Source organism: Adiantum capillus-veneris, chromosome 3 (genome assembly GCF_014529385.1).
Source record: "Adiantum capillus-veneris isolate H3 chromosome 3, ASM1452938v2, whole genome shotgun sequence".
NCBI lineage: Eukaryota > Viridiplantae > Streptophyta > Polypodiopsida > Polypodiales > Pteridaceae > Adiantum > Adiantum capillus-veneris.
Genome location: NC_140933.1, coordinates 104286363 through 104306651, shown reverse-complemented (window position 1 = coordinate 104306651; position 20289 = coordinate 104286363). Strand labels below are relative to the sequence as shown.

The 20289-nt window shown below is 43.2% G+C and overlaps 1 protein-coding gene and 2 pseudogenes across 3 annotated transcripts in view; 1 reads left to right on the top strand and 2 right to left on the bottom strand.

The window, feature by feature from the left end:
• Window positions 1-9668: 9668 nt before the first annotated feature.
• Window positions 9669-11744, bottom strand: LOC147461435 (uncharacterized; annotated as a pseudogene).
• Window positions 11745-14696: 2952 nt separating this feature from the next.
• On the bottom strand, window positions 14697-15228 carry LOC147461434 (uncharacterized; annotated as a pseudogene).
• Window positions 15229-16378: 1150 nt separating this feature from the next.
• LOC147461431 (cytochrome P450 709B1-like) overlaps window positions 16379-20289 on the top strand; it is a 63945-nt gene continuing 60034 nt past the window's right edge. Inside the window, exon 1 of one of the 3 annotated variants that reach the window (XM_086508995.1) lies at window positions 16379-16737. In XM_086508995.1, coding sequence (XP_086365121.1) covers window positions 16455-16737 — 283 coding nt within the window. In that variant the 5' untranslated portion in view covers window positions 16379-16454. The remainder of the gene's footprint in view (window positions 16738-20289) is intronic. The other 2 variants (XM_086508993.1, XM_086508994.1) reach the window with 2 other exon arrangements.

Genomic DNA, 20289 nt, shown 5'->3' with positions numbered 1-20289 from the left:
TAATGTCGTTGACACCCTTGAATTCAAGCAACTGTTTCTTGAGCCTATCTTTTGTGCTCTGCGACAAGATCTGCTTCTTTTCCGGAGATCTTGTTGGGGATTCTTGCTTCCGTTCCCTTGTTGTCACTGTCTGAACTTTGCTTTTGGCTTGTTGCTTCTTCTTTTCCATGTAGAGCTTTGCTAGGTAGTCCTTCACTAAATGACCAATGGCACATTGGTCGCAATATGTTGTTATCTCAACATGTGCACCCTTTGGACGAGGCAGCTCTCCATAATACTGCTTATAATGGTTTCCTGTGGTATCTAGATACAGATATGACCTCTTCTTTGCATGCATGAACCTGTAGATTACGACTGACTTAGGTGTATCCACTGGCTTTGTCTCTTTATCCTTCATTGTCTTGTCCTTGAGAAGCTGAAAATAGCTTCCATTATTGCTTGCATACAAAATCAAATCACTATCCATGCTTTCTAGCAGTTGTAATGCTAATTCTTCCATTAGTATATGGTCTTTGACATGGGGCTTCTGCATAGCCTTAGGGCTATGTTTCCGAGTTGATTTTGGCGAGTTCTGCACCGAGGGTGAAGATCGAACCGAATCTTTGTTTTCTGTTTCCCTTGATGGTGCTTTTGGACGGGGTCCAAGTATGTGACTTACATGTTGCCCAATGCTAAACTCATCCATATTTTTCACATCGGCTATTTCATAGTGCCTATCGTATTTGTCGACCACAATGACATCTTGACCTGACCTTCTACATTGGGCATTGTGAATTTCCAGTGGTTTCTCCTCCGGCTCGGCATCTTCCAATGCTTCTTGAAATTCCACTTGGGTTCCTGAAAAGGACACTGCTTCTTGTAAAGCTGGACTTCTTAATCCCACTCTTGAAGATATAGGGTCTTTTTGTTGTGTTTGAACTCCCCCCATCTGAGAGGGTTCCATATCTGATGTTGGCATCTGTTCAATGCCTGATGATATGACTTGTTGTGCTATGTTAAGTAGCTCTTGAGACAGAGCTAGTTCTTTTTGAAGTTGTGCTATCTTCATAGCTGGTACTTCCGGCGTATTCATTGTTTGTGCAATTTGGTGTGTTTGTGCTTTGTCTTGTGCTGGTGTGGTGCACGAATCCAATGATGTTGAAGGTGACCGATTGATAACGTACTTACAGCTTCCGCCCAAAGCTCAAGCGGTAGGCCTGCATGTAGCCGCATGCTTCATGCTCGCTCCATGATTGTTATGTTCATCCTTTCGGAAATGCCATTTTGTTGAGGTGCCCTTGGGGTTGTTCTTTGCCTCTGAATGCCACCGGCCACCGGCCATTGACTTCCATCCACCGGCCACTGGCCATTGACTACCGGCCACTGGCACCGGCCATCGACTTTCGACCACCAGCCACTAGCGAATGACTACCGGCCATCAGCCAACCGGCCAAACGACCGGTCATTTTCCAACCACTTTTTGACCGCCATCTGTTGGCCATAATATTCCGGCAAAAATGAATATTCCGGCGTGAAAATTTTGATTTTCGACGAGTGATTTTATTTTCCGGCTAGTTATTTTTCTTCACGCACAATGGCTTCTCCTCATAATGGGGGCCTTACAAATGTGCATTTTTAACACAAAAAATTACAAGGGGTAAATCAAGCTCCATACTTAACAATCTCCTCTTCTAAATTGAAATGTTACTCTCTTCAATGATGTCATTTAGAGGGGGCAAGTGGCTAGATGTGTATATGGAGATCTTGGTACGGAGGAGAGGAGGTTTACGATTCGATGTGGGGATGACACAATACTTGATGGGGTCCTTGCATCCCAATAACAAATGGTTCTCATAACACCACTCTTTGCCCTTCGAAAATATTGCTCTTTGATAACAAAGTAGTACATACGGTGGTTTACGCCGATCCAAGATTGTAAGTGTCTCTTCATAATGCATGTTTGTATTAATACTACTTTGACTGGGAGTTTTAGTGATGTATGGCCTTTGGACTTTGCAAATGCAAGCAAATCTTGCTGTCTTAAATGGTCATTGCTAGGCAATCTTTCTGTATGGTGATAGTTTTTGTCTTCCCTTTTCTTCGAACATGCAAGGATTGCTTACATACCAAATTGGTGGACAACCAACAATGCAACAATTTTTGGGTCAATATTTGGAGCGTTTAGTGCCTGGTCGTTTATTGCATTGATATCTGTAGCTTTGGAGGCCTTCTTACATACCAAACTTTTGGGCAAATGAGTAGGGTTGGGTCTAAGGTTGAAGTAGACCACATGGGTTTGGAGGTTGCATCAATTTTTGGGTTGATATTTGTAGCTTTCAATGCCCGGTCACTTATTGCATCGATTTTTGGATCGATATCTGTAGCTTTTAAGGCCTGCTTACATACTAAACTTTTGGGAAAATGAATAGTGTTGTGTCTAAGGCTGAAATAGTGGAGATGGGTTTGGAGGTTGACGATAGATTACAATTATTGCATAGATTTTTGGGTTGATATTTGTAGTTTTCAATGTCGGCTTACATACCAAACTTTTGGGCAAATGAATAGTGTTGTGTCTAAGGCTGAAGTAGTGGGGATGGTTTTGGAGGTTGACATCAATTTTTGCATCGATTTTTCGGTTGTTATTTGTAGCTTTTAATGCTAGTTCTCTTATTCCATCGATTTTTGGATCGATATCTGTAGATTTCAAGGTGTGCGTACCATGCGTGGTCACTTATTGCATCAATTTTTAGATCGACGTCTCTTAGCTTTGGAGGACGTACCAAACCGTTGGGAAAGTGAGTAGTGTTGTGTCAAATCAATCCATTGTGTCTCAATGTCTCATGCATTGAGGAGTTAAGGTTATGTGGGTGACAATAGCCTTAAACAAGTTCGAATTCACCATGGTCAAGTCACGATGGCCATAGCCAATAATAAGGGTTGACCCCATGCTGGCTGTAATGATTATAACCTATAAACATGGAGAGTGACCATTGCAACTCTATCTACTGAGAATACCTACATAAGAGACTTAAGAATTGAAGTAAAGAATGTAGAAAACCATAACCAGTGACTATAGAAATGATGATCATAACCTACATATTGAGACTTAGCAACCTTAACTAGAAAAATCAAATGTGCCCATAATGAGGTGACAATGGCCATAACTTATGAGTTCAAAGATGGCGATGGTCACAACTTCACCTGCTAAGAATCGCATGCTATAACCTTGTTGCATATCAAAGCCCTAACCAACAGATTCAAAGGCCAGGACTTCAAGACATTTCAATTTCACCTTTACAGAATGCATTTGCAAACCATAACCTTCAAAGCATAGCCATAACCAACAAATCCGGGCCCTGTGAATTGAAATAAAAAGTTTGAAACCATAGGCAGTGACCTTTGTCAAGGCACAGTTCGCATAATCGATGACCATATTGGAGACATAATGCCAGAGACATAACAAATGATCATAACCATCATATTGAGACTTGGCAACCTTAACTAGAAAATTTAAATGGGTGCATAATGAGGTGACAATGGCCATAACTTATGAGTGCAAAGATGGAGACGGTTGCAACTTCACTTTCTGAGAACGCAACCGCATGCCATAACCAACAAACACATTTCAATTTCACCTTTATAGAATGCATTCGTAAACCATAACCTTCAAAGCATATCCATAACCAACAAAGCCGGGCACTATGAATTGAAATAAAAAGTTGAAACCATAGGCAGTGACCTTGGTCAAGGAACAATTTGCATAATCGAGGACCATGTTTGAGACGTAATGCCAGAGACATAACAAATGATCATAACCAACATATTGAGACTTGGCAACCTTAACCAGAAAATTTAAATCGGCGCATAATGAGGTGACAATGGCCATAACTTATGAGTTCAAAGATGGAGACAGTTGCAACTTCACTTGCTGAGAACACACCCGCATGCCATAACCAATAGATTCAAAGGCCAGGACTTCAACACATTTCAATTTCACTTTTCAATCGACGACCATATTCCAGACATAATGCGTATAACTTGTGGGGGAGCAGGAGAGAGAGCCCACTTGCTACTCTATGCAATGAGAGTGAAGGAGAAGAGGAGAGTGGCGCAGAAGAAGCACACGCAGAGAAGAATACGTGAGAGAGAGAGAGAGAGAGAGAGAGAGAGAGAGAGAGAGAGAGAGAGAGAGAGAGAGAGAGAACGTAGAAATTTGGGAAAAGTCACGATATTTCTTTTGGGCTTCACCTTTGAGTATATGAGTAAGTGACTAGGGGGCCATTCACACTTGGGCCCCCTCACTTATAAGTCTTTTAACTTATAAGTTAATAAGTACAAGGCACTTAGGCCTTTATTCCCTAACAACCTCCCACCTAAAGGCAATGTACCTTGGGAGAGCAAAGAATCAACTAACTATGATACATCAGCTGATCATGCACTTACTCATCCAACACCCATCATCTGTCGGCAATATGCAAACCGCTCTGCTGGAAGACTCTTGGTCAAAAGATCTGCAGGATTGTCATCTGTGTGCACCTTGACAAGTGTAATGCTCTTGTCATCAAGCACACTCCTGATAAAATGATACTTCACCTCTATGTGCTTTGTCTTGGCATGAAAAACAGGATTCCTTGCAAGCATAATAGCACTCTGACTATCACAGTGGAGCACAGGAACCGGTGACTTAATGCCAAGCTCTTCTACCAAACGCATGAGCCACAAAGCTTCTTTGCATGCCTCAGCGGCAGCCACATACTCAGCCTCAGTGGTAGACAAAGCAACACATTTTTGCAGTCTAGAAATCCAAGAAACTGCACCTCCTGTGAATGTAAACACATATCCAGAGGTAGACTTCCTGCAATCTGGATGTCCAGCAAAATCTGCATCTGTAAAGCCATGCACAGATGTCTCACTCTTCCCAAAACAAATGCACAAGTCTTTAGTGCCTTTCAAGTATCTCAAGATACACTTCACTGCTTCCCAATGCTTTTTGCCAGGATTGCTCATGTACCTGCTTACCACTCCCACCGCAAATGCAATGTCCGGACGTGTAGCAACCATAGCATACATCAAACTGCCAACGGCTGATGCATAAGGAATCAGCCCGCATATCATCTGTGTTTGGGCAGTCATGTGCAGTCAGTTTTACATATGGAGGCAGCGGAGTACCAAGTGCCTTTCCCCCATCCATATGAAAACGATGTAGCACCTTATTAACATAGTCTCGTTGAGATAGATACAGACGCCGGTTAGGTCTATCTCGAGAGATACGCATGCCCAAAATATGATTAGCATAACCAAGATCCTTCATGTCAAAGCGATTCTTTAAGCTTTGCTGTAATGCATCCAACTCCGTGACAGTTTTACCCGCAATAAGCATGTCGTCAACATACAAAATCAGCAATAGAAGAGATCCATCACTTGCCGTTTTGATATACAAACAGTGATCAGAATTACTTCTTTTGTATCCTTGAGACCTCATGAATGTATCAAACTTGTGATACCATGCACGGGGAGACTGTTTCAAACCATACAAGCTCTTCAAGAGTCTACATACTTTCTTCTCTTGCCCCTTTGACACAAAACCTTCTGGCTGCATCATATAGATCATCTCAAGCAAATCGCCATGCAAAAACGCTGTTTTGACATCCATTTGCTTTAACTCCATATCTTCAGAAGCAACCAGGCCTAAAACAAGACGTAATGTGGCAAGCTTTACAACAGGAGAAAAAATCTCATCAAAATCCACACCATGCTTTTGCTTGTACCCTTTAGCAACCAAACGTGCCTTGTACTTAGAAGAAGCATCAGATGTGACCTTGGTCTTGTAAACCCATTTACATTGGCAGAGCCTTATGCCCTTTAGGCAAATCAACCAAGTCCCATGTATGGTTTTTCTCCAAAGACTGCATTTCCGAAACCATTGCTTTGAACCATTTCTTACTGTCTTCCCGTTGCATAGCCTCTTTATAGCAAGACGGCTCACCACAATCAGTAAGCATGACATAGTCCAAAGACGGTTCATATCTATCGGGGGGCCTTGTCACCCGAGTAGACCTACGCACCCAATGATCCATAACAGGTGGGATTTCAGCCTGTAAACCATCAAAAACAGCAGGCTGTTCAGCCCGTTGCATCGCAACAACGGGCGGTCTAGGAGCATCAACCTGTTCCCCTACCTGTGGTGCATCAATGGCAACTTGTTGGGGCTGATTTTCAGCATTTAATGGCTGATTTTCAGCACCATTTTCAGCATGTAAAGGCTGCTGAACATTGGGCCTTCTTGGCTAACCATATGTAACATCTTCACGAAAAACAACCCGGCGCACTTCCTCGACCTTTGTGGGCTGTTTGTGCATGCAATTCTCATTGAAGATGACATCATTGCTGCGTATGATTTTCCGTAATGCGGGATCCCATAATCTATACCCCATTTCACCATCCTCACCATATCCTAGGAAAATGCATTTATGAGACTTTGGTTCTAGTTTGGTGCGCAGTTCACTCCGGATGTGAACATAGGCCTCACAACCAAACACTCTTAAATGTGCATATGAGGGTGGCTTGCCAGACCACACCTCCTCAGGCACCTTTCCACCCAAAGCCTTGCTAGGTGAGCGATTAATCAAGTGAATAGCTGTTTGCACAGCTTCTGCCCAAAAACCATGAGGTAATGCAGCATGTGACAGCATACTCCGAACTTTCTCTTGGATAGTCCGGTTCAACCTCTCTGCAACTCCATTCTGAGAGGGATTAAAAGGAGCCGTGAGCTCTCTTTTAATACCTTTAGTAGCACAAAAGTCAATAAATGCTTTTGATACATACTCCCCCCCATTGTCTGAGCGCAAAGACCTAAGCTTCTTGTCAGTTTGATTCTCAACAAACGCAAGAAACTTCTTGAAAGTATCCAAAACATCGCTTTTAGCACGTATTGGATACACCCACACCTTACGTGTAGCATCATCGATAAACGAGACAAAATATTTCTTTCCCCCTAAGGACAACTGTGGCATTTCACATACATCGGAATGCACTAAGTCTAACCTGTCAGACTTCAAAGAAAGAGACCTTTTGTGCGGTGTTTGACTGTGCTTACCATAAATATAGTGCTCACAATGAGAAAAATCAGCATACCTCAAACACGGCAAATAACCACAACGAGACAGAGTTTCCATTCCTCTTTTACTCATGTGTCCCAACCGGCCATGCCACAAAGAAACACTTGGCTGCTCGGTTACGGCGACAACATGGTCACGCACACTAGATACATGCAAAGGATACAAAGTGTCCGATTTACAACCCTTGGCTACAATCCGGGCCCCTTTACAAATTTTCCACTTGCTATCACCAAAAGTGGTGTGATAGCCTGCATCATCTAGCTGCCCTGTACTAATCAAACTCTTCTTGAGTTGTGGCACATGGCGCACTTTGTGCAAAACAAAAGTCATACCATCAGCAAAGGAAAACTGGACACTGCCAATACCTGCAATGTCACATGCATAGTTATCTCCCAAATAAACAGTGCCCTGCACCTCACCTGAGTACTGTGTAAACCAATCCCTATGAGGTGTTACATGAAAGGAGGCACCTGAATCAAGAATCCAAGTATGCATGTCCACATCAGAACCCATAGCAAGGGTATGTGCATCCACAGAAGAGGCATTGAGTACATCAGTGCTGCTGTCACTGTCACAACTACTAGCAACATTGATTTCCTCAATCAACACAGTGCTCTTCTTGGCATTTCCCTTGTCCTTTGCATCAGTTTCAGCACCCTTGTTCTTTTCTTTCTTCCACTCATAGCATTCCCGTTTATAATGCCCTTTCTTTCCACAATGATGACACACAACATCTTTCCTACGAGATTTGTTGCGTGCCCTGTCCTTACTGTCAGATTTCTCCCTCTGTTGAGACCTGCCTCTCAAGTGCAATGCATTAGAAGACCCACCTGTGGTGTTCTTCCTGTTCATCTCTTCCATCAAGAGAGAACTCTCTACATCTGCATACTTAAGTGACGCACTTGAGTTACTAAGAGCTGTCCGGAATACATCCCAACTCTCGGGCAATGTGCATAGCAGAAAAGTAGCTTTGAACTCCTCATCAATCGTGAATTTCAGCTCTGTCAGTTGGCTGAAAATAGAATTGAATTCATTGAGGTGCACTGACATGTGCGTGCCCTCCTTCATGCGGAGATCCATAAGCTTCTTAAGCCAATACACTTTACTGGCAGCACTCTGCTGTGCATACAACTCGTCTAAACGCTTCCACATGCCCCATGCTGTCTGCTCATTCTCTACATTGAAGAGTAAATTGTGAGACAGCGAAAGCATGATCGTGGAGCGAGCCAACTCGTCCACTTCTTCCCATTCTTCAACCTCCATATCAACCGGTTTCACACCCTGTAACTTAATAGGTTTCGCCTGTTTCTTCTGCAACATCACATTATAACATTGCTTCTTCCATATAGCAAAGTTATGGGCACCTTCAAGCTTGCGAATGTGCAACAAATTGCCACTTTCACTGCTAGAAGCCATTCTGAGTGATTGCAAACACTGAAACCCTGTTTTGCCGACCTAAACACGCCCAAATGTGCGCAATCGGGCAAAAAACAGCGAGCAAATTTCACGCGAAATCACCCCAAAACGGCGTACATTCACTGCCAAACCCTTACCAAAGGTTTCCACAAGGTGTATACCTCATTTGCTTGCTGAAATTCCCTGTTTTGGGGCAAAAATCAGACCTGTAAACACCTGTTTTGCTGAATTTTCAGAACCTCGTTGGTGGAAACACCTGTAAGATTGACCTGTGAGACTTGCCCTAATGTAATTGCATCAAATTGACCCCGAAATTGGTCAATTTCAGCAGAAATAGGCTGCTGTTCACCAGTTTTTGAAACCCTAATTTTGGGGAAACTGTCATCGGAGGTCGATTCTACACGGTGAGAGGATCCCTTCGCGACAGAGTTGATCGAAAACGGTTGAATATCCTTCCCGCAGCGAGCAAGAACAGAATTCTGATCTGTGTTGCGAAAATGGCTCTCTTGGAAACCCTAAAGCTCTGATACCATGTGTGGGGGAGCAGGAGAGAGAGCCCACTTGCTACTCTATGCAATGAGAGTGAAGGAGAAGAGGAGAGTGGCGCAGAAGAAGCACACGCAGAGAAGAATGCGTGAGAGAGAGAGAGAGAGAACGTAGAAATTTGGGAAAAGTCACGATATTTCTTTTGGGCTTCACCTTTGAGTATATGAGTAAGTGACTAGGAGGCCATTCACACTTGGGCCCCCTCACTTATAAGTCTTTTAACTTATAAGTTAATAAGTACAAGGCATTTAGGCCTTTATTCCCTAACATAACTGATAGCCCGGGAGACGGCAACCTAAATTATAAAATCCTCAATCGGGACATAACTTGGGATGACAATGAGCATTAAACCATAGAATTTTTAGAAAGAAACCTTTGCGAGATAACAAGTAGACCAGTAAAAGACCAGTAAGGAAAGTATTGATTCAGAAAAAAATACATATAGTCATAGTCACAAGCATCTATTACAGCCGAAAACCCAAAATCACAAGATGTATTGCAAGTCATATATTATGTCACTGATACAAGTTGTCGTAGTCATTGATGTTGTTAAGCCCAAGAGCTGGGACACAATAAGCCTATATTGAGGACAAGCACTCCATACACCAATCATGGAGCTGTTGCTTCATGTTGCATACTTCGTCGTGCTGAAACCAGTTTCGTGTCAGCCAGTTCCTTTGCGGCATCTCCTCCAATCCTCCCACAATAAGTTCCCTGCAAAACAACCCAACTGTTTGTAAACCTTCCAAGAGATACACTTATAAAATGCACTTGATGTGTGTCTTGGCTAGCCAGGTACCTAATGTATTTCATGACATAAAATCCACAATCAATGCTATTCGACTGTTGCGAGGCATCCACAAACTTGAGCTCAAGCTGTGACTCCTCAATTAAGGCACACTGAAGGGCTATATCCACTTGAGCAAGGCTCCAAAGGCTACTACAAAAAATTCATGGCACTAAATGGGTTTGTTGCTAGAGGTCATGTAGAAGAAAGTGATGTACATACATAGGTATCAAGTATATTGACATGTGCATAGCATCAAGGCACTCAAATAGACTCATGAGATGTAAGGAGTCAAAATAAAGAAAATAGTGCTTCTTTCCGGGCAAGCAAAGGAGCTTTGCACCTCTATTAACATAAAGAACAAACAATGACCAATGGTGCCTAAAACAAGAAGATCACAACTGTGAATAAGAGTATTTATTATTGAAGCATTGCACTGTGTCTTTCTTGGATGTGACTAATACCTGCAAATTAGTGGCCACACAAAACATAATACCATTTTCAACAAGTCAAGGCTATCAAACTGTGCTGAGAGAAATTGCTCAAGAAGGTGGCCAGACATTGTGTACCATAAAGCATCAACAAAGCAAACCTTCTTAAGAATAGAAGGTGGCAAAACATGTTCCATCCACCTGCATGCAACCAACAACCTTGGAGATTAGAAGAACACATTGCCAGCAAAGAGAGAGAGAGATAGAGAGAGGGAGAGAGGAAGCTTACTAGCCAAACAAGTCTATAGTCCGAGAGCTAGCCTCTCCATGCAATGTAGCATTGACTAGGGGCTGATCTACATTCGTCGACAGTTTGAATCTTGAGGAATTGAATGTGATGCTAGCATTAGAAGAAAGCCTAAAACACTAGCATGCAAGGCTTAGAATGATGTGAATTCTTACCGACACTCTTTAAAAATGCAAAGCTGGGATATGAAATCACCTGGCTGTCGCAATATTTTTCCGTGTGGTGACCACCCTACCGCCCCCTCTTGAGAAACTAATACTCGGCCATTCTCGATGGTGAATTTAAGAGATACATGGGTCTCATGGTTCGGTGATGAGACATCAATAACCACACTTGTCTTTGTAGATGACCAAGTTGGCAACTTTTACCGATGTTCCATTATGAGTCCCTGCACAAAGTTCCTGGAACGATTAGCCCAACAAAAAAACACAGCCATAATCAGATCATCAAATAAAAGCATAGCTGCAATCAATGAAAACCTCAAGATCCAACAAAAACACACAGCCATAATTAGTGACAACCCAAAAAACCGGCAAAAAACACAACCATAATCAGCTTTACCTCATTTTGGGAAACACCAATGTTCAGTGTCATGGAAGCAAATCTATCAAAGGTGTCCACAATGTGCTCATTGTTGGGTTCATCACATTGGTGACCCTCAAACTCGACCACTGGAAGATCCTAGGCATCATCACTGGGCGGCATCTTGTATAGTGGCGTATCTCCAAGGCCATACTGGGAGCTGGAGCTAGTAGACCCGCTACTAGCTGCAGCCTCATCTTCCTTCGCCTTGGACCCTTCTCCCTCCAAGACCCCTCCATCTTCCTTTTTCTCTTCTTGTAGATTGTCCTCTCCTGGCTCATTTGTGATCTCATCATCACCAAGGTCATCTTCCTTTATCTCTCCTTGGAGATTGTCCTCTCCTGACTCAATTGGGATCTCATCATCACCAAGGTCATCTTCCATTTTCTCTCCTTGGAGATTTTCCTCTGCCTACTCATTTGGGATCTCATCGTCACCAAAGTCATCTTCCCAAAACACATCCTCATTGTGCTCTTCTTCATCGGTTTCAATCCCCTTCTCTCCTTGCATATAATTGTTTTCTTTTCTTCCTCAATGTCATCCATCATTACATTCAGCCAGGGTGGCAACACCTTCACTCACCTCTGCATCAAGACCAAGCATAAAAGAATGGGGTCAACACATTAAGAAAAAACTCAAACTCTAGAAAAACAATGCCTTATATCAGTCATGAAGCGAGATGTCCAGGTTCTACAAGACTAGACATAGACAAACTTCAACAACGCATTAAAACCAAACAAAAATTGGATAAACATGTTGTAAGAAATCGTCCATCGAGCGAGATGTCCAGGTTCTTCTTGTTTATATCGTACATGTAGAATCCTTGTCATGCACCTGTGCATCAAGACTAGACATAGACAAGCTACATCAACGCACTAAAACCAAACAAAAACTTGATAAAATAGAATGCAAGAAATTGGCCATATAGAGGGACGCACGGGTTCTTTTTTATTATGGCATGCATGTAAAATCCTCATCATGTACCTCTGCATCAAGACAAGACATAGTTAAATGGAATCCGTGTATTAAAATCAAACAAAAACCTGATAAACATAATGCAATAAATCGGCCATGGAGTGGGATGCACCTGTTCTTTTTTATTATGGCGTGCATGTAAAATTCTTATCATGCACCTCTGCATGCATACTAAACATAGACGAATGGAATCCGCATGTTGAAAACACAGACATAACAAAAATGCTGAAAAGTAAACTTGAACCTAAAAAGTAAACTCGGACACAAGGGTTTTCCTTTTTTATTTTTGTGCCTCACTTCAAAACAAGGTCCAAGCTTGGCACCTAGGACAATCAAGGAAGAGTGTAGATAAACAATGGCAACTCAAAGTATACGTGAACATGGTTTACTTGGACCACCTCTCCTATTGTGTCCTCAACCAGTCTGAGGCTAGGCCAGCCTTAGGACCCTCATGACAAAATGGCACGGAGCCATGGGATCGACGGTGGATGATGGATGGCGTGGATATAGAGGAGATCCAATGGTAAGTCAAAAATTGGGAGCTAGTCCCCCCCCCCCCGCCAACGGGTGTCGTGGCAACCCAATCCCCTAATCGGACGCGCGTGTGCATTTCATTGAAACGTAGGTATGTTTACATCTACTTATGCTTGTCTGAGATTACTCTTTAGATGTCCGAGTTTACAAAACTTGTCAGAACAGCGCATTAAAATCGGACAAGTTTTGTAAACTCGGACATCCAGAGAGTAATCTCAGACAAGCATAAGTAGTTGTAAACACACCTATGTTTCAATGAAATGCACACGCGCGTCCGGTTAGGGGATTGGGCTGCCACGGCACCCGTCTGAGTTCCTGTCACCAAATTTTTGTTTGTCGTTGGATCTCCTCCAGATCCACGTTGTCCACCGTCACTCCCATGCCAAGGTCTTCATTCATGACCTCGTGCCACTTAGTCACATGAGGCTCAACCAGGTGACAAACAAGGACAAACCAAGACAACTCTAGGCAAGCTATCAACAAGGGCAACTCAAGCGAAGAAACCTTTGCCATGCCGTCAGGTTTTGGATACCTTGGAAGAGAGGAGCAAGCAGAAAGACGAATGCCGCTGAGAGGGATTTTTTGGATGCCTTGAAAGAGAGGGATTAAGGATTAAGGGTCTAGTTGCTTGCAAGCTTGAGTGAGTTGTTAAGCTAATAGGGGATCTGATACCATGTAGGAAAAACCAAAACAAACACTAACACTAATCTTAAGCTAGTGACTAATGTGCACAATGAATAGAAAAGAATACTTAGCTAAATGTATTACCTCGATTGCACAATACTTGTTTATATACATGAATGGGAGTTAATTGTGTGTGATAGCTAGAGCTAACTACGGCTGCAATGTAGGAAGGTAATTGGCCACTAATTTAGGGGTGATTGATGAGAGAAAATAGGACCTAATTTACGTAAGAAGTGGGATGGCACTCCCAGTTACAAAGAAAGACAATGGCCATGAAATTAATAACTTGCTCACATGCTTCATGAAGCTTCAAAACATGCAAGGAACTTAAACATTCTCACAAGCAAGTGGAGCAACACTTGGACAATGGTGGATGGGTAAAACGGGCCCATAGTAACGAACAAGCGCAAGGAAAGACCTTCATGCAAAGAAAGCTAGTGGCCATGAAAGCTACAGCCAGCTAACATGCTTCATGGAGCTTCAAAGCATACAAGAAATTTAAGTTAAATTGTAGCATCCATAAGCATAGAAACACTTTGAACATGCTCACAAGCCACCCTTCAAAACATAAAAGCTGTGAAATTACCTAACCTTTGAGACTTAAACGCTCGTCATAGCAACCATAAGTAAACAAGGAACTTAACCATGCTAACATGATAAAAGGGACCTAAACAACATCCATAGGCATGCAGGAAAGAAGCCACTTAACCAATTAATTAACTAGCTTACATGCGCATCATAGCCTTCGTCGATACGTTTTTGAATGCGTGCAAGGCGCAATTGAGTTGATGCATGGTAGGCAATCATGCATTCCTTCACAATATTCTCCACAAATTGCTCCTTTGGCACAGTTCTAAACTCCGGTTTGAGCTTGTCCCATTTCTCAATTGCTCAAAGACTATGAAGATCCTCAACCTTTTTTACATTTATTGCGAACTTCCTCTCCTTGTCCTCAAACCGCTTCTTTGCGTGTGCCATTCAACTTTCTCTACTCTCCCCCTTGGTGCCTTGGATCTCGAGGCAATTCAGCTTGGGAAGGACAACCCGACTTTCGTACTGGGATGTGTATGTCAAGGCCATGCTCTCTCTCTTGAGATACCTCTCCATTCGCCACCTCACCAACTCAAAGAGAAATTGTCCAGGGCATTCATCGTTTGCACGACATTGCCGAGCAAGCTTCCCATTGGGTAAGAACACCTCCGCATATGGCATCAACCCGGACGACATGAACTGCATGCTACTACCCTCAATTTCCTTGTCATCTTCTTTGCATTCACCTGGCTAGCCTGCTTTCATTTTTGTATCATTCGGATGTCCCTCCTTTAACTTGGTGTCACCTACCTCCTCATCAAGGAGTTGTTTGCCTTTCCTTTTTGCAACTACAGCCTCTATTGCCTTTTTGTGGTGGGACATAGGTTGTGCTGACATCTTCTCATCCTTCTCCTCATCCCAATCAAATGCCTTTTCCAACTTCTTCTTAGGCCGTGGATTGGTAGAAGCAGGCGGCTGGGGTTGGCCTTCTTCAAAAGGGTTGGCTTTAGGGCTAGCGTTCAGGTCTACCTGCCTTGCTCTTAGACGGGGGCTACTTCGGATAGATTTTGGAGGCGTGGCCGCCCCTGCAGCCTCCCCAACCGGGGTTGCCTTCTCAACACCATGCCTGCCGCTCCTGGCTCCTTTCTTGCCGCAAGCCTGTTTTTTTCCCCTTGTTGGCGCTATTGGGCTTCTCCAACACTTCACACTTCCTGTTGCTCACCTACCCCCTCCACAAAATGGATATGCCAGACTCACAGGGCCTTGCTTGTGTGCAATACCCCATTGGCAATCGCTCAACAATCGTGCTGACAAGACCCGCTCCCTCAGATTTTTCATGCAGAGCCTCTTGCATGCCTTTGCATGGCCAAGGACACCCTCCCTGCCCCCCAATCATGCGCCCCACGCCCAATGCAAATCTAAATTTTTTTCTAGCTCAGACACAATTTGGATAGCTCACCCCTGCCGCACCACCCAGCCGTGCCACATCAGCAGGCCTGTCCGCGGTTACCAATTTTGTCTGAGTTTATTTTTTATGATGATGTGGAGCACCGAGATCCCCTCTCCCTTCACGCCCAACTTCCCTGTCCTTGATCCCACTGCTCGCCCTTCCCTTAAGACCCTGTGTAACTTAGTCATGAGAGAGAGAGAGAGAGAGAGAGAGAGAGAGAGAGAGAGAGAGAGAGAGAGAGCTACCTCGACTCCAACGAAGTGAGAGAGTGAAGGGGACACTCCCATATGCACTAAAGTAATAAGGACATTTGCATATCAAAACCAAAAGTTGAAAAAAAAAATCTTAGTGATGAAAAAATTCTTTCATTTAAGTATACAATTTATGATTTTTTAGTTAAAAATTGTCTGTAAATGAAAAGAAAATTTACACGAAAAAAAGTATATTTTAAATCATAAAGTTGACAAGAAAGTCATTAGATCTTTAAATGAAGAAACCCATTTATAAATTAAATAAAGATTAAAAATAAATTATCAAGTGAGCATTAAGTAAATGGACCGTTATGAAAAGAGACCGTTATAAAACAAAAATATAACCTTCATAAAACTTATAAACTAAACAAAGATTTTTTTTAAAAAAGTCAAGTGAGCATTAAATAAAGGGACCAAATTAAAATGATGAAAAGATCCATTTACATTATAAAAAAAATATATATAACCTTTATAAAACAAAAAAATCAATTGAACATTAAAAGAAGGGACCAAGTTGAAATTAAGGAAAGACCGATATACATTATAAAACAAGCTCACCTGACATGTTTCGCCAATCAGTGATTCTTAATTAACTATTTAAAAAATGCACCAGTTCTCCAGCCACTCTGCCTTCTGAAGGTCAATAATAAAAGCACTAAATGTCACGTTTAAACGTATTGTCGTGGCTTTAGGGGACAGGCATCTCACACGCAACGTACGTCGCTGGTACAAAGTTGGCTCTTCGGGACGTACTGAAATGGACGGGAGCAGACGACTCATCTGCGTAGAGCCTGCTGCCCGGATGGAGCTAAAAGGGTCAAGCTTCTTTTCTTGCTTTGCATGCAGCCCTAGAATTTTCTGCCATGGCCTTGTGTGCCTTGTGGGCAGTAGCGTCTCTGCTGCTTTCGCTTCCTCTGGCACTTCTCATATGGAAAGTGCTCTCTTTGTTAGTTTGGGAGCCCTTGCGCATGCAGAAGTGCTTGAGGGATCAAGGCATCGGCGGCCCTCCTTACCGTATTTTTGTTGGCAATCTTCGCGAGATCATTGCCATGACCAAGGCCAGCCGAGCCTCTCCCTTGCCTCATATCACCCATGATATCATGCCTCGCGTTCTACCTGATTTTTCAACATGGTCTGAGCAGTATGGTATGCCTCCCTCTATTCCTTCAAATGAGAGTTGAGGTTCATACTATTGAAATGGTTTGGTGGATTATGCAGAGGAATGCTGTGGGAATATCTTTAGTACTGTTTGTAAATGCTTTCTAGATAAACATCATCAATTAAGAGAGAGCGTTGCACTTTCTCTTGATATCAGACATATTCTTCACGTAGAATATAGTGAGGTAGCATAAGCTAAAAGGCCTCTACATGAGATATCAGGAACAAGATGATGGTTCACGTTGGCATTCTAAAACCACAAAAAGAAAAGTAAGTCAAATCATGTAAAGCTCTGAATGAAATCAAGGAATCCATTGAATTAAACCTGAGAACAAAAGAAGATTTCAATGGTTGACACGAAAAGATAGGTCAATCAATGTAGGAAAAAATAATATTTCAAATGTGTGCCTAACTCTCTTCTTCTCTAAGACTTGCTTTAGAAAGCAAAAAAGGAATTTTATTGATAGACCTCTTGTTGTTCTAGATTGTTCAAAGTCTTTGCTTCAACCATGGTCATCTACGTCATGCAAGGCCATCACTCATACTTATAGGTTGTGCTTTTAAAGATGTCCCAAGAGATATCCACGAGTTTGAAGCATAACAACAATGATCTAGTCTTGCTTGGTTGGCTTTGCCAATGAAATTTGTTGATATTGTTAAGTATTGATGTATTGTTGCGAGTGATGAAATGTACGATGTGCTATTGGACAGATGCGCACATCATCACATCAGTTAGAGATTGAGGCTGGTAGATTTAGAGAAGTACGAGCAGAGGCCAGGATTTGTCGGCTATGCCATATAGAGCCAGAGACAGATTTACATTACATTTGTCCTCACTGCCCAGTCTACTATGAGATACGAGGCCGTTTCCACTGCCTATTTAGAGAGGGTTTTGAACCACTAGCCAAAGTGATGAGATATCAAGATCAGAGATGCCTTGGTCTATTTTTATTGGAGTTGTGCAGACATAGGGAGAGCCTCTTAAGGAGATCAGACCATAGGAGACACTCACAGAAGGAGATCATTGATTTTTTCAGACTACATACGCGACATTTAGACGAGCAGGCATCACAGCAATATTCAGAGTCCACCTGTACTAGAGGTACATTGACTGACAGGGCCGCTGAGCTTGGGATATCCGGACGCCCATGATTGCGAGGGTCATCGAGACATCGGTGGAAGCTGCATCAGAGGGTCCGGACAATTCTGGCACGACATGGGAGACGCCCAGTCAGAGTACTCATTGAGGAGGACATTGATGAGCTCCGCCAAAGACTGATGCTGGATATTATAGGATAGAATCTTGATTCAAGCATCTCATCCTTTCATTTCATTCCATTTCACTTTAGCTCAATTCAGTTTCAGTTTTCCAGTCTTTTACATAGACATCGTATCAGGTTCACCATATGTAAACTCTTTTGTCTCATGGGTCAATTTTGCCTTTTGAAGACGTTAATATATCATTTCATTTCCATTTCATTTCTCTCTCTCTCTCTCTCTCTCTCTCTCTCTCTCTCTCTCTCTGCGGGCTGTTGCCCTTGGTCCATCACGGACTGCTGCCCCTGCGCGCTCTCTTTCTTTCTTCCCACGCTGCTCTCCTTGTTCACCCTCAGCCCGCACATCCCCTATGAGCTGCTCATGCAGTGAGCTGGAGGCTGCTCACACCACCTCCCTCTTGTGGGCTCGGGGTTGCTAGAGCCGCCCCTCGCAAGCACCAGCAGGCTGTGCTTTGTCTACGTGTCCATGGTCTTGTTGGGTATTGCTTCACCCTCACAGAACATGGAAACCGTCTCCCTTGCTCCACTTTCACAAGACACGGAAGCCATGAATGTTTCACCTACTTGCAAGCCGCGAGCAAAGGCCACCTTCATGCTCACGAACAAGCGGATGAAGCAAATGGAAAGGGAAATGAAGGAATGGAAAACAGAGATGGAAGGATGGTTGAAGGAGAAGGCCAACCTCCTTCAGATGGTCTTCAACGAAGGCGCACAATGGAAGAAGGAGAAAGAGAACCTAAACTCAGAGATAGAAGCACTTAAGGCGGACTCACAGACACTCAAAGAAGAAGTCTGTCACGTGACACATGCCAACCCTATGTGTCCGTGGACAAGCTTACACCACAGCAGGGTTCATTCAGTCCGATCAAGTTAGATTAGCAGTGATCTGACACTTTTGTGAGTCTATTCGTAGTCCGTGCATGCCCAGTCACTTAGCATAGATGCATATCCTCCGGTTGCACATAGCATGACCATCGGAATTCCCATCAGAATCCATTAGCATTAGTTAGGGGAATTTTCCAATGCATTTAGCCTATTTTCCTATTTTTTGGGATTTTCACTTATTATTTTTAAGTGACTTTCCTATAAAAGTAGGTAGGGCAATTTTGCTAAGTTTCTATATAAGCAAACCCAAGTTAGCACTAAATGGCAGAAGAGGCAGCAGGAGCACCTTGCTGAACAGGCAACTTCTCAGCAAGAACAACCTCCGCGACTACTCTTGCGTTTTCTCCACAGATGACCTAGCGTTTTTGCATCAGATCAGCCTTGGCGATTTGTGCACAGTAGATCAGCCCCGGCATCATCACGACACAGCAGATTAGCCTAGCGTTTTTGCATTTGCAGAACCCCGGCGATAGAAGGACCAATTTCAGCCCTTGGCGTTTTTGGATTTCAGCAGCAAATTAAGACCGGCATCATTCACCTAAAGTGTAGCAAATTCAGCCCGTAAAGACCATCAGTTTTCAGCCCTAAGAAACCTCATTTTTCAACCAAGAAAACGCAGCCAAAACAGTCATTTTCAGCCACCGAAACAGTCCAGAAATTCAGCATCAAGAAGATCCCAGATTTCAGCCATCGTCGTCGTCGTCGTCGTCACCGTCGTCGTCATCGGCATAGACCAAGTTGCATAGTCCATTGCATACGCATTGTACACCTTTGTGCAATCAAAGAATAGACCACTCTCGCCGACGAGAGTGGGGCCTTCGGTGGAGGGTTTTACAACCTCTCGGGTGTCGTATCTCTTCTCTCTCCTTCTCTCAGTCTCATTCACTTGCACGCACAATATCCACTCACTTTGTTCGTGATCATAGCACTCTCCATAAGACGGAAAGCTCTCTCTTTCCCTAAGAACTAAAAGGAACCTTGAGCAATAAAGATCACTAATCTTGAGAAAATACAACATTCATTCCGCTGCACCTAACATCGGTATCAGAGCTTTGGAAGTGTTCTGCATTATTTAAGGAAAGAACCACAAGAACCACAAGAACCACAAGAATTTTTTTTGCTTGTTACGGTCGCACGAACCCAAGTTTACTTGGGCGTGGCGATTCCTAATCGTGTTTTGTTGAAGAGTGACAGGAATCCCAAGAAAGAAGGGCTTGTCCAGCCTCCCCTTCTGTCTCTTTTCACTCATTGAGAGCGGACCATGCACTTAGCGGCCGGCCAATCGACGTGAGGTGGGAAAAAGAAACCTTGGTGTGAGCGCAGGGCGGCCAAGGGGTGCGCCCGCAGAAAGGAGTAGAACTCGGGTGAAGAGAAGATC